Source organism: Oncorhynchus masou, chromosome 7 (genome assembly GCF_036934945.1).
Source record: "Oncorhynchus masou masou isolate Uvic2021 chromosome 7, UVic_Omas_1.1, whole genome shotgun sequence".
Lineage (NCBI taxonomy): Eukaryota > Metazoa > Chordata > Actinopteri > Salmoniformes > Salmonidae > Oncorhynchus > Oncorhynchus masou.
This window is the reverse complement of record NC_088218.1, coordinates 11,021,921-11,034,235: the sequence shown is the minus strand read 5'-3', so window position 1 is coordinate 11,034,235 and position 12,315 is coordinate 11,021,921. Positions and strand designations below refer to the sequence as shown.

The following is a 12,315-nucleotide window of genomic DNA, read 5'->3' as shown; positions in this document are numbered from 1 at the left end:
CTAAGGCACTTTCACACATTGAGCAGGGACCCTGAGCATCTTTCTTTTGGTGTTTTTCAGAGTCAATAGAAAGGCCTCTTTAGTATCCTAAGTTTTCATAACTGTGACCTTAATTGCCTACCGTCTGTAAGCTGTTAGTGTCTCATTCATTGTTTATGGTTCACTGAACAAGAATGGGAAACAGTGTTAAAACCCTTTACAATGAAGATCTGTGAAGTTATTTGGATGTTTACTAATTATCTTTGAAAGACAGGGTCCTGAAAAGGGGACGTTTCTTTTTTTGCTGAGTTTAGTTATTTGTCCTGCTTGTTTGATAGGCTTAAAGTGATACCAAAATGTTTTTATTTTGTAATAAATATATTATCCAAAATTGGTCTGTATTTGAATCCAAAAGATACTGGTAGTTGAATTTTGCTGCTGGTGTGCTTTTGAAATGTCTTGGTCAGTTGAAATGGACATTATCGGAAAATAATTGGATGTTTTTGGCTTACTATCATTTCCAAGTCATTTTTACTTAAACTCAGATTGTACTGTACTTGTTAAAACTAAGAAGCTTAAAAACGGTCAAATCAAATACAAACATATTTATTTGAACTTTCAGTGATATGTTCTCTTTTCAGAGGTTGAACAACTGGGCTCTTTTAAGCCAATCGACTGAATGTATGGTGTTGAATAAATGAACATGTCTTGGTTAACTTCTCTGGGGTACGAGACAGTAAAGTGGAAGAGTACTTCAGAATCATAAATGACACAATCCTCAAAAGTCTTACAAATCCATCTGTTCGCATATGTTTAAATGAACTCTTCATCAAGTACAAGTTGGAAAAAAGCAGTCACTTTTATTTAGCATGTTTTCACAACACTTGATTTTAAGCCTTTTTATCAATTACATTTTTTTTTAAAAGGTAACAGTTAACTCAAACCAACCTATAAACTGACTGCTTCAATTCCAAGATCAGGGTGAACGTTGTCCATTCTCTGGGCCCTGGAGTCCTTTTAAATGTACAGGCGAGCAGCAACTTCAGCAGTACAAAACAGAGATACAAATGAATGAGGTACAGCAGAAACCCAAAGAAGCGATGGAGGAAGGGAAGGCTCAGGGCACAATATCTGAAATGTATTTGTTGGGGCAGGATCTTCACAAGCAGCCCTGAGCTCCGTTGAAAAGTGACATTACTGCGAGCTGGCTGACTGCTTACGCCCCAACTGACTGAAAGACAGCATCAGGATCCATTGACATTCCTAAGCAGTGATTACAACCCTATGGAATTGTCCAGAAACTGAAAGACAAAGAAACAAATCAACTGTTTACTGTGCCAGTGCTGAAGGAATTGTCACAGCTAGCTTTTCCAAATCGAAAATTAACCATTTAAAAAAAAAGGGCTGTCGTAAGTTCTTTTCGACAGAGACAAATCTTCTAGATCGCTCCAGGATCACTGGAGAGCAAAGATTTGTCAGTAACACTTGGCAAATGTCTGTAGACATATAATTTAGTACAAAATGCCTTGATTTTAAAAGGAAGATAAACCTGGGACATATTTGGGGTTGGTCTTCTAGAAGTGTAGACAACCAGAATAAATGCCATTCTGATTATATAAATGTACTGAGGATTACAATATAATACCGGTTAGACAAGGGCAACACAGGAAGACTTCAGAAAAAATATTTTTTTGAGAACAATCATGTACTTGTAGCCAAAAAATAATAATAATTCTGAAAATGTCTAAGTGCACTTACAACAGCTCCGACAAAGTTTCAGTCTACTCTCAGTGCTCCAATGGCGAAAATAATGTGTCCCCCAAATGGCACCCCAATGGGCCCTAGTCAACAGTAGAACACTAGATAGGGAATAGGGTGTCATTCAGGACAGATGCTCAAGGTAAACATTTTCTGAAGATGCTGTCTGAATGAAATTACTTTTCAAGTTCCAAACACTTCCATGAAAAATGGAGTCTGGTTCGATTGGCCAAATAATATGGAAGGTGTGTGTGGGTGGTGGGGGTAGGACATCATATACACACGGTTTCCCTCGTCGCATCAGCTTCTGACTGCAGCGATGCAACCGAAAGATCGCAAAGTAACAGAATGCAAAGAGGACTGCAATGCATGAATGGATGGATGCAGCCTTTTCTGTCTGTTTCTACATCGTCATTGTCACAATCCAGATTATTAAATAATCCCAGCCCTCCCCTTTCCCAACAAAAAAGGTGTTATTCCAGTCAAGAATCAAAATAACCAATTTCAACCTTAAAATAAATATTAAGGGAGAAAACAATCCCCTGTACATAAAATAAAATAAGATAAAGGTTGTGTTCAGAACACATTCACACGTGGGAATTGAAACGTACTTTAGATCACATGAAGTTCAATGAAGCTGCTCCAAGAGATCGGGACGCTGGCACAGACAAACTCCACTACTAGAGTGCGCTACCTTTAGATTAACCATTGTGTTGATTTTCGGCTTTTCTCATCTCGAATCTTGAACGATTTTGTGTTGGTTGGTCATCTTTTGTTTATTTTTTCTGATATGGGGGAAGGAGGGAGATTGTGAAAAGGAGTCCTCTTTCAGTGTGGCAGCCATGGCCTCAGAGCATCCCAAACCCTTTGGCATAGAGGATGGCTTTGAGCAGTCTCTCTCTCAGCTTCTCCTTGGTGTCGTACTCCGGGAGCAGCAGCACGTTGAAGCAGGTGTGAGATGTGGGTAACCTGCAGAAAGGGGCAGAGGAGAGGGAAGGGGTCAAAGGCCATTCCAATTGTTAAGGTCAACAGGCCATTCATTTGGAATGGGATTACCTTTAAATTCCACTGTAATCTGAAGCCAATTCATCAATTTCCCCTCAAACCAAATGCATGCAAAGTACATGGTTATTTTTATTCATTTATATACACACACAGTTGAACACATTTGCTAGTTGCATGTTTCCAACGTGATGTGAGTGAGCAATGTGGGCTGCAGACGGAAGACATCCTCACCTGTCTGTGTCGGGGCCGTTCTTGGCGATGATCATCTTGAGCTTTCCCAGGCCTCCGACAGGGGCTCTGTCTGTGCCCGTGGTGAACTGCAGGAACAGCCTCTTCTGCTCCTCAGCAAACGAGTGCAGCGTCTCCCAGAACTCCCTGGTGGGTCAAGTACAGACAAGGCTTTATATTAGTGTCATATTCTGGGTTTTTGGTCACTGTCTGATGTCAGCAGCAGATCAAACGGCTGAATTTCAAAATTGTTAGACTGTCCTTTCTGCAGTCAAGTCCCTTTTGAAATAATGGTCCATCACCTCCACACACACACACATACACACACACCCTAAAATAAGGCAATTCCTTACTTAATGATGCGTGAATCTCTGCTGTAGCCGCCATCATATTCTGTAGTTTCTTCAAGTGCTTGAAAGTCTAGGTTCTGCGCGTGATATACACATTATGGAGAGTTAAAAATCACATTTAAAAACCACAAAAAAAAAAAAATAAAAATGACTAAATTCTCTTTTCTACAGCTTACCCTGCTTCCACAGATGAGCAGCTCGATTTCCTCCGGCCGGAATAAATATTTCAGCGGGGACTCGTTGGTGACCATGTGAAAACCTCTTCTGAAGGCTTTGAACTGCTTCTCAACACTCTTATTCAGCATGTACTCCGCATACTGAGCTACAAACTCCTGTCGACCACAAGATGAAACAACGGCATGATTCTCTGGACGGAACACTACCTCATACTCTATTCAACGCCACTGGTCAAATAAGCTACACTAAAACAGAAAAATCCTAATCATTAAAATGTCTAAAAGCATGATTTTGAGTGAAATCATTTTCTCCAAAAATTCTTGAAACTCACTTTTCTGTTCTCGTTGGTGACTGGAATTTGATCACCATTTTCCCTTAAGTCATACATGAGGGGGTTTCCGAACAGGTCCGTCTGGGATATCTGGAAGGTGATCATCATGTCCTCCTCCACACTACCCTCGTACTCTGACAGCTCCTTCAGACTCTGGTACAGAACCTGCACAGAGAACAGGACACAGGGGAGAGCAGACAGAAACACCTTATCAATAACATCATTTCAATGGTATTTATCTGTTAAGGTCTAGATTGCCCTGAAATAAATTGCTAAGTAAATTGTAATGTAACACCATAGGAGTCTACAGCCATGTCGCAGCACAAAGGTTTAAATACCACTCTGGAGATGAATATCATTAAGCTAATTGTATTAATAAACAGGACTTCAAATACTAACCGGATTGGAGTCTGCGAGGTCCCGGAAGGTTCCTTTCTTGCCCATGAGCTTTCTGTAGACCACCATGGGGAAGTGAACGTCCAGGATGCAGTTGTTGTAAATGGCCAGGCCAAGGACGATGCCGATCAGCGTGAACTGACCCTCGTTTTCAAACGACGACGGGTTGAACCAGAACATCTTGGTGCGCTCGTCGTACGCAAACATTCCTGAGGAGAAGGAAGCTGTGTTAAGGACAAGGAACAACCTTTACAATATACAACACAAACCAACCACATCCACTGCAGTAACGACGAGGACCTTTATAAAACACAACAGCAACACAAATCAACCACATCCAATCCCAGTCTCACAGTGATGGGTCAGCAACGTATCGACCGACTGACGACTTGGTTTCTCACCAATATCTGGGTTGAAGATCTCCTCCACGACGAGCTGAAAGAACTCTTTGGAAACCCCTCCTTCATCTACACCTTGTTCTCCTTCAAACTCCACATACAGCTGCTTCTTCAAGTCTGCAGGATTCTCCATGGCGATCATCTCAAGCTAACAGGAAGAATAGAAGTAAAATAATGATCTAATACTAGTGTGAGGATTATAGTGGACACTCTCTCCAGTCAGTACAAACACCACTCCAATGCTTTTAAATCCTTGAGGGGGAGTAGACGAAACAAGTGCACACTTCGGGGTGGGCCTTGGACTTACCCTGACGAGGGCATCGTCGATGATGTGGTCTCGGCGTACTTTAAGCCTCAGGTAGGGGTTGAGCTGTTGTCCCTGCACCAGGCTGTAGAGTACTGTGATGCGTCGCTCGCTGTACATGCGGATGCGGTTGTCGTAGTACAGACCCAGGTTCTTGGTCACGGCGTTGAGGATGAACGGACACGTCATAAAGGAGAACTTGTTCTCCGTCTCCACTTTAAAGAACGTGTAGTCCTTGTCCATCTCTAGGACTTCATTCAGGGGCTCGTTGACAAACTCCTCAAAGGGGATGAGGGGCCGCCGGCTGTCGGAAGTCCGGATGGTAAGCTCAGTCTCCAGGGGGTCCACCCGGGGGCCCTTCTTGTTCCTCCTCTCCTCCCCCAGCAGCTCCTGCAGCGTCAACTCGCTGGACTCAGGGATGGGCTCCTCGTCCTCCTCTTCGTTGTGCTCCGTGTCCACCTCCCCTCCCATGACATTTGCATAGTAGACAATCTTCAAGCACTTGGTGGCTGCCACCACTGCATCGTCGTCGTTCACCAGGTTGCGGCTGTTGAACTCATTGCTGACCACCTTAGTAATTAAAATAACAATACATTTAATTTGTATAGTGCTTTTCATTACAGAGGAATCTCATAGCTCTATGTAGACTGAAAAAAAAAGAAAAGACAAAATACCAAGAGAATCTAGCTACCTTGTAGGTGATGAGCTGCTGGAAGGTCTCCATTATGCGGTGGATCTGCTCAGCACTGTAGTGAGACCACAGTCGGGCCAGCTTGGCCAGCGCGGGTAGGGGCAGCTTGCTCATGGCCCTGCAGAACTGAGGCAGGGCAATCTCCAGGTAGTCTGGGCTGTGGAGGTTACTGTTCTCCATCACCACCACAAACAAGTTCAGGTAGTTGGGGTCCCGGGAGTAGACGTTGTGGTACGTCAGGTCACATTCCACGTTGGGCGACAGGTAGACCAGTGCGTTGAGGAAGGCAGTTTCGATATTACCGTTGGACAGCAGTCTCTGGTAGACCCTCCTGACAGCGTCGATGTCCACAGAAACCTCATCAGGACCCAGCTTCCCCACATCATTGTCCCCTGATGCAGCGCTGTCTAACCGGGAAGAGGAACCGGGCGAGTCCTCCTCCATAGCAGCAGCGGAGCAGGCGGCCGCTTCCTCCTCGTCCTCGTCTTTGTCCTCGTCCTTGCTCTGGAGGGACTTGAGCTCCTCCTTGGTGGGTGGTTTGGACCGGCGGAAGCTCTGCACCAGGCCCTCTGCGCTGGAGAACACCCGTCCTATGACCCGGATCAGAGGGGAGTAGTCCTCCTTCTCTCCACAGATGTGTAGGATCTCATACACTTTCTCCTCTGTTAGGTAATTCACATCTGGAAAACATCAATGTAATACAGTTAATTAAGCAGCATATGTAATATCCAGTTATGGCTAAAAAGTTAACAGTTTCAGTTAAGACCAACAGTCTGATTCTGAAATTCTGCACTACAATTGAAACACTCCGAAAAGTATTGATGCGCGAATGAGTCACTTATGCCAACACACCTTTGAAGTCGTCCCTTACACAATGGTTCATTGTGGTGCCTTTCTTGGAGGGGTGTGGGTCGCACAGTTTGGCATTGATCTTGTACAGCTCCAGGGCCTTGACGGCGGCTGCATTGTTGTCCAAGCGGTGGGAGCCCCTGGACGAGGAGCACCACGCGTTCGAGCAGGAGTCATTCCCACAGCCCTCCGTTAACTGGTGGTAGTAGCGCTCTATTAGATGCTTGGCGGCTGCTCGCTTCCTGAATTGGAGGCCGTTGAGATTGGAAGCATGGAGAGTTATGAAGCTGGCTGCGAGTCTCAATCAAAACAGCACTGAAAATCAGTCTTATCAACATCCAAAGTGGTAAACATAAAAAAAACTAAAAAACAAAGGGAACTTAATGTCATTTATAAATATCAATGTGGTCTTCATTGGAAATTAGATAAGCCGCTAAACATTTAAGAATGAAAACATTAATTTTCATTGGGAACTTGTGGACTCAGCATCCACTGTGTGTGCCTGCTGCAGTCAGCAGACCATGCAGGAGGGATGGTGTGTGGAAGCCAAAGAGGAAAATTATTAATATGAAGGTGCATAGATGGTGACACTTTGACAAAATGACTGTGGACATTCATTGGTTAGTGAAAGGAGGGAGATATTAATTATTAGCATTCCATAGATAGTCAATTAACATGTTCTGAGGTAGGTGACTAAATTAACTTACTGTACTGTAGCTAGCTACTGTATGTTAATCACTGAATGACATGACTGACAACTTAAAATAAACTTACATTCGGCTTGCTTCCGTGTTTTCTATGTCAGACTCCTCTTGTATTCTGAACAAACAAATACATCAATAGCTTAGGTCAGGAATATGTAGCTAAATCTGTTGACAGAACAATCTAGCCTACCTACTACAGCTAGCTACAGCAGAGAAATTAACTAATTTATCTAGCGAGTGAAACGATTTTTACGACTGTAGCGTTAGCTAACTAGCTAGTTAAGACAGCCACAACAACTAACAGTAAGTGAACGCTAGTTAATCTTAGGTTAATGTAAACAAATTTCTGACTGATGATGAAATGGCTACAGGAACAGCGAATATAAATCTGCAAAGACCGATAGAAGTAGCTAACGTTGGCCAGCTAGCTAACGCAGACAGTGATGACCGTGCAGCTTGCTTGTTAAGTAGCTAGTCGTTCAGGCGATAATGTTTTAGGTAACATAGTTACAATTCAGCAATACATCGTCGTAACTGTACGTTAACGTGAAATCAGAACAGCAAACAAACTAGCTACCTAAAAGTTATGTTAATAACTAGCTAAGTAGCATTGATAGTTAGCCAACTAGCGGTTGCTAAATTCACTTTTCAGGCCTAGCCTAGCTGGAGGGCAACATTAACTAGTTGCCTACATACCTGGAAATCTGCAGGAATGTTGCACTTTTACTTCATTTTACATGCCAGTTACATAGCTAGCTAGCCAGAGACCATAAGTTGGGAATCATTGTATTGCTACGATACAGAAACATGCACCCTTCCCCAAACCACGACACTCTATTTATCTCCATGCCGACCTGTCGTATCCTCCTGCAGGGGATGTCTCGGCCTGTGGTAGCGCACACTCACAATCCCTCTCGTCGGAATTCATACGAGACGTTCTCCCGCAGTTGCCCGTGATCCTGTGTAACTGTATGAATTAACACTTTCTCCACAGTTTGGATAAATGTTCAACAAATCGTTATGTTACTGCTCAAGGCTCTTGACGGTGATGGGCGATTTTATTGAATAAGGAACTTCATTTAAGGCCTATTTCATGCTCTAGTCTCTGTTTGGTGTTTACAGCCATCTTGACTTCAACAACCCGACCAGGGGACACGTCCCAGAATGCAATGTTGCGGTAGGAATATTTTGTTCAAAAGCCTTTTCCCTCACTTTTGAGCTCAGTTCAGTCATTGAGCTACTGCAAAAAAACAGTGAAGCCTTTGTATGCCTGTTACAAACGCCTCCAAAATACATAGCTATCCCTATTAAAATTGTGTCTATCAAGTGTTCCTTGAGTCTGGCAAATGGGGTTCTGCCACTGTTCACTACACCGGTGTCAGAAGTGGGATACATGTACTGTCGTTTTAATTCTTAAACGTCTAAGCTGGGGGGGACCCCTTTAGCTATATAATATTTTTGTTTAATTATTTGATAAAATATTGAATTGGCCTTTACTACTATAGCCTATAGAAACGCAATGAATAACACATGCATAAATGGCAAAAAAACAAAATCATAAGTAATAAGGTTTTGAAGTGTCTGTCCTATATCTAAGAGATATAAGAAAACTCAGGAAATATATACATTTTTTTTACTCTAGGGTATAACCAGTGATGTTGAGACTCGTGCCCTTCCACAAATCTCTTTTTTATTTCCATATTATTGTTACATTGATACAGCCAGGCCTAATTCCATTCATTACCACTGTAAATTATCTGTACTTTCTCAAGTAGGCCTAAATGACATGCAATTAAAGATGTAATCCATAACATTTGTTCTCTAAGGGAATTGATCATCACGTTTACAGGAGTCACACTATATATTATCACATGTTCATAGTTGGGCCAAATGTAAATAGTCTTCATTTCTGGAATGAGGTCTTGCAAAGGGACATGGATCTTGAAAAGATTAAGAAACATAAAACACAAGATGTTAGTTGTTGATTTGACCTGTGATGATTACTGTAATTACAATGACGATATTAATGAATGCTTAAACCTACTGGAACCTACTTTTGCCTGAGATGAGCCCCATCATGTAAGAAAACACCATACAAGGGCAGTTGCGGCATAAAGACAGTAACCCCTGGAAAGAAAATAATGATTTAAAAGTGACCTGTCTGCTTCAGAGATACGCTGCAGTTCTGACTTTTCTTTAAATAGCTACATTATGGCAGATATCGCCCCAACACTAGACAAGAAGATATTTCATCAACACTGAACAAAAACATAAAAGCAACATATAGTGTTGGTCCAATATTTCATGAGCTGAAATAAAAGATCCCAGAAATGTTCCACATGCACAAAAAGCTTATTTCTCTCAGATTTTGTGCACACATTTGTTGACATCCCAGTTAGTGAGCATTTCTCCATTGCCAAGATAACCCATCCACCTGACAGGTGTGGCATCTCAAGAAGCTGATTAAAAAGCTTGATCATTACACAGATGCACCTTGTGCCGGGGACAATAAAACACCACTTTAAAATGTGCAGTTTTATCACATAACACAATGCCCCAGATGTCTCAAGTTTTGAGGGAGTGTGTAATTGTCATGCTGACTGCAGGAATGTCGACCAGAGCTGTTGCCAAAGAGTTGAATGTTCATTTCTCTACCAAAAGCCGCCTCAAATGTTGTTTTAGAGAATTTGGCAGTACGTCCAACTGGCCTAACAACCGGAGACTACGTGTAACCACACAAGCCCAGAACCTCCACATCCAGCTTCTTCACCTGCGGGATCATCTGAAACCAGCCACCCAGGCAGCTGAGGAAACTGTGTGTTTGCACAACCAATGAATTTCTCAGGGAAGCTCATCTGCGTGCTCGTCGTCCTCACCAGGGTCTTGGCCTTACTGCAGTTCAGCGTCGTAAACGACTTCAGTGGGCAAATTCTTACCTTCAATGGCCACTCTGTTCACAGTGTGAATAGAGTGCCCCATGGTGGCGGTGGGGTTATGGTATGGGCAGGCATAAGCTGTGCAACTTCGCACAGAGGAGAGGGACAACATTCCACAGACCACAATCAACAGCCTAATCAACTCTATGTGAAGGAGATGTGTCACGCTACATGAGGCAAATGGTGGCCACACCAGATTCGGACTGGTTTTCTGATCCACGCCCCTACCTCTTTTTTTAATGGTATCTGTGACCAACCATCCATAGATGATTGTTTAATGAATTTATTTCAATTGACTTATTTCCTTATATGAACTGGAAATCAGTAAAAATCTTTGAAATTGTTGCACGTTGCGTTTTTATTCTTGTTCAGTATAGTAGTTGCTGATGTATGGTTACTTTTTATCATACCATGGCAGCGTTTAGAATCCAAGTTCGACAGTCACAATTTCTGGCCTGTAAAAAAAGGAGAGGAAAAATGAATACCGTACATCAAATAGAGAAATACTGTATTCAAAATGATGATTAATTGATACCATACCATAGGATCTATGTCAAACTTCTGCCTAATATTTCTGACTGCTGCATCATTGCGAGGACAGTCCAGTAGTCCCTGGCTCTCATGGAACAGACAGTCCACTGTGTCAAACTTCTGCCTAATATTTCTGACTGCTGCATCATTGCGAGGACAGTCCAGTAGTCCCTGGCTCTCATGGAACAGACAGTCCACTGTGAGTATTACATCACTTCTGGTCACTAGTCTGCTGCTGTAAGGTACAGTGTAGTCTGGGTTGAAGGTGTGATGCAGTACTACCAGAATGACATCTTTACCCTCTGTCAAGAAAGAGAATGTGGGAATACGTCAAAATTAACCTATAAGCCTCTCAAATAAACAATTTAGTCATGTCATTCATGCCTTTGGCACATTTTGAGTAAATCTGGTGTGGAAAGAGAATATCTAGTGTAGAAGGAAATAACATTGCTTGGGAAGTAATATTTGGGATGAGTTACTGTACTTGGAATCTGTTGCAGTGCTGCTTCAATATCAGTCCCGGAGCGGGAGACGATGGGACAGAAAGCCATGATGACATCACTCTCCACTGGAGACTCGACTTCCGTAAAACATTTTGTGGTGCTGTTGAGTCGTCTCATAAACTGAATATGAGAAGCCAAACTATTGCCAGTCTCAACTGTGTAGTACTTCATATTGTGTGCCACTGATTTTAAACAGACAACAAAGAGGAAGGTCAAAAAGGTCATTGATAAAAGTATGAATGTTTTTGTCAATTGGAACAATGTTCATAGTTCAGCCAGCTATAAGAGTGTTGTAGGTTTAACCATTTACTTTATAGTGCACCCCTTCATCAAAATATTACATTATACAAAAGAGCCCTGTTGAAAATGACCTTTGTGTTCAATCATGGATCTAAAGGAAGTGAATGAACAGACAAATGGGTTTATTAGTCTAGATAGATACATTCAGGATAGGAAAACTACAACCAGTGTGCAAACCATGAAGATAAAATATATTTCTCTACAGTGCAAACTGTGTACAGCAGCATGAGGCTATATCACATTCGAAACATGCACTTTTTTGCTCTAGTCTTTCACAGTATCCGGCTCTAGAGTACTTCACCACCTCAGTCCTTTCACTGGACCACATGATTTCTTGGAATTAGACAGTGAAAGTAATGTGTTATTGTAAATGTACTTATTACCTCTGTTCTATTCTACATTCATAGAAGTACTCACCAAAAAAACATTCCATTAAATTCTACACTACCAGTTTCTACTTAACCATGTGTACCGTTTTATTCCTGTTGTAAACATAGAATATTAAATGATCACAAAACCTTTCATGACACCCACCCAACTGTAAATGATAGTTATGATGTTCATATTGAACATGAATTTGAAATGAAATGAGGAAAATAGACTTACTCTGCAGCTGTAGGATTATTTTCTATCAACTGTAGTTGTGGTGATCTGTGATCTGTTTTAATAGCAAAGAGAAAGTGAAACTAAACAGCATGAGATAAGTAAGGGGAGGTGGCCATTTTTTCAGAAAGTCACAAATGCTGAGTTTACACAGGCAGATGCATTCAGAGTTTCTTCCACTAATTGGTCTTTTGACCAATCACATCAGATCTTTTCACAACAGATATTTTTCAGAGCTGATCGGAAAAAAAGATCAGAATTGGGCTGCCTGT

The 12,315-nt window shown here is 42.1% G+C and overlaps 2 protein-coding genes across 3 annotated transcripts; both read right to left on the bottom strand.

Annotated features, from left to right (window-relative positions):
* Positions 1-819: 819 nt before the first annotated feature.
* LOC135543266 (ubiquitin-protein ligase E3A) lies at positions 820-8,341 on the bottom strand. 2 transcript variants are annotated; one of them, XM_064970406.1, is made up of 12 exons: positions 8,025-8,341; positions 7,241-7,285; positions 6,470-6,708; positions 5,618-6,297; positions 4,930-5,496; positions 4,626-4,770; positions 4,228-4,433; positions 3,829-3,993; positions 3,497-3,652; positions 3,324-3,397; positions 2,974-3,117; positions 820-2,706 (listed from the first exon to the last, which is right to left on the bottom strand). In XM_064970406.1, exons 1-12 carry the CDS (start codon positions 8,096-8,098, stop codon positions 2,586-2,588), a joined length of 2,616 nt encoding a protein of 871 aa, XP_064826478.1. In that variant the 5' UTR covers positions 8,099-8,341; the 3' UTR covers positions 820-2,585. The 2 variants fall into 2 exon arrangements, with proteins under 2 accessions (XP_064826478.1, XP_064826479.1); XM_064970407.1 differs by lacking the exon at positions 8,025-8,341 and adding an exon at positions 7,867-8,005.
* Positions 8,342-8,809: 468 nt separating this feature from the next.
* On the bottom strand, positions 8,810-12,102 carry LOC135543265 (uncharacterized). The gene is made up of 7 exons (XM_064970404.1): positions 12,047-12,102; positions 11,512-11,531; positions 11,122-11,322; positions 10,647-10,939; positions 10,517-10,561; positions 9,225-9,297; positions 8,810-9,110 (listed from the first exon to the last, which is right to left on the bottom strand). Exons 2-7 carry the CDS (start codon positions 11,525-11,527, stop codon positions 9,046-9,048), a joined length of 693 nt encoding a protein of 230 aa, XP_064826476.1. The 5' UTR covers positions 11,528-11,531; positions 12,047-12,102; the 3' UTR covers positions 8,810-9,045.
* Between the last annotated feature and the right edge of the window lie 213 nt (positions 12,103-12,315).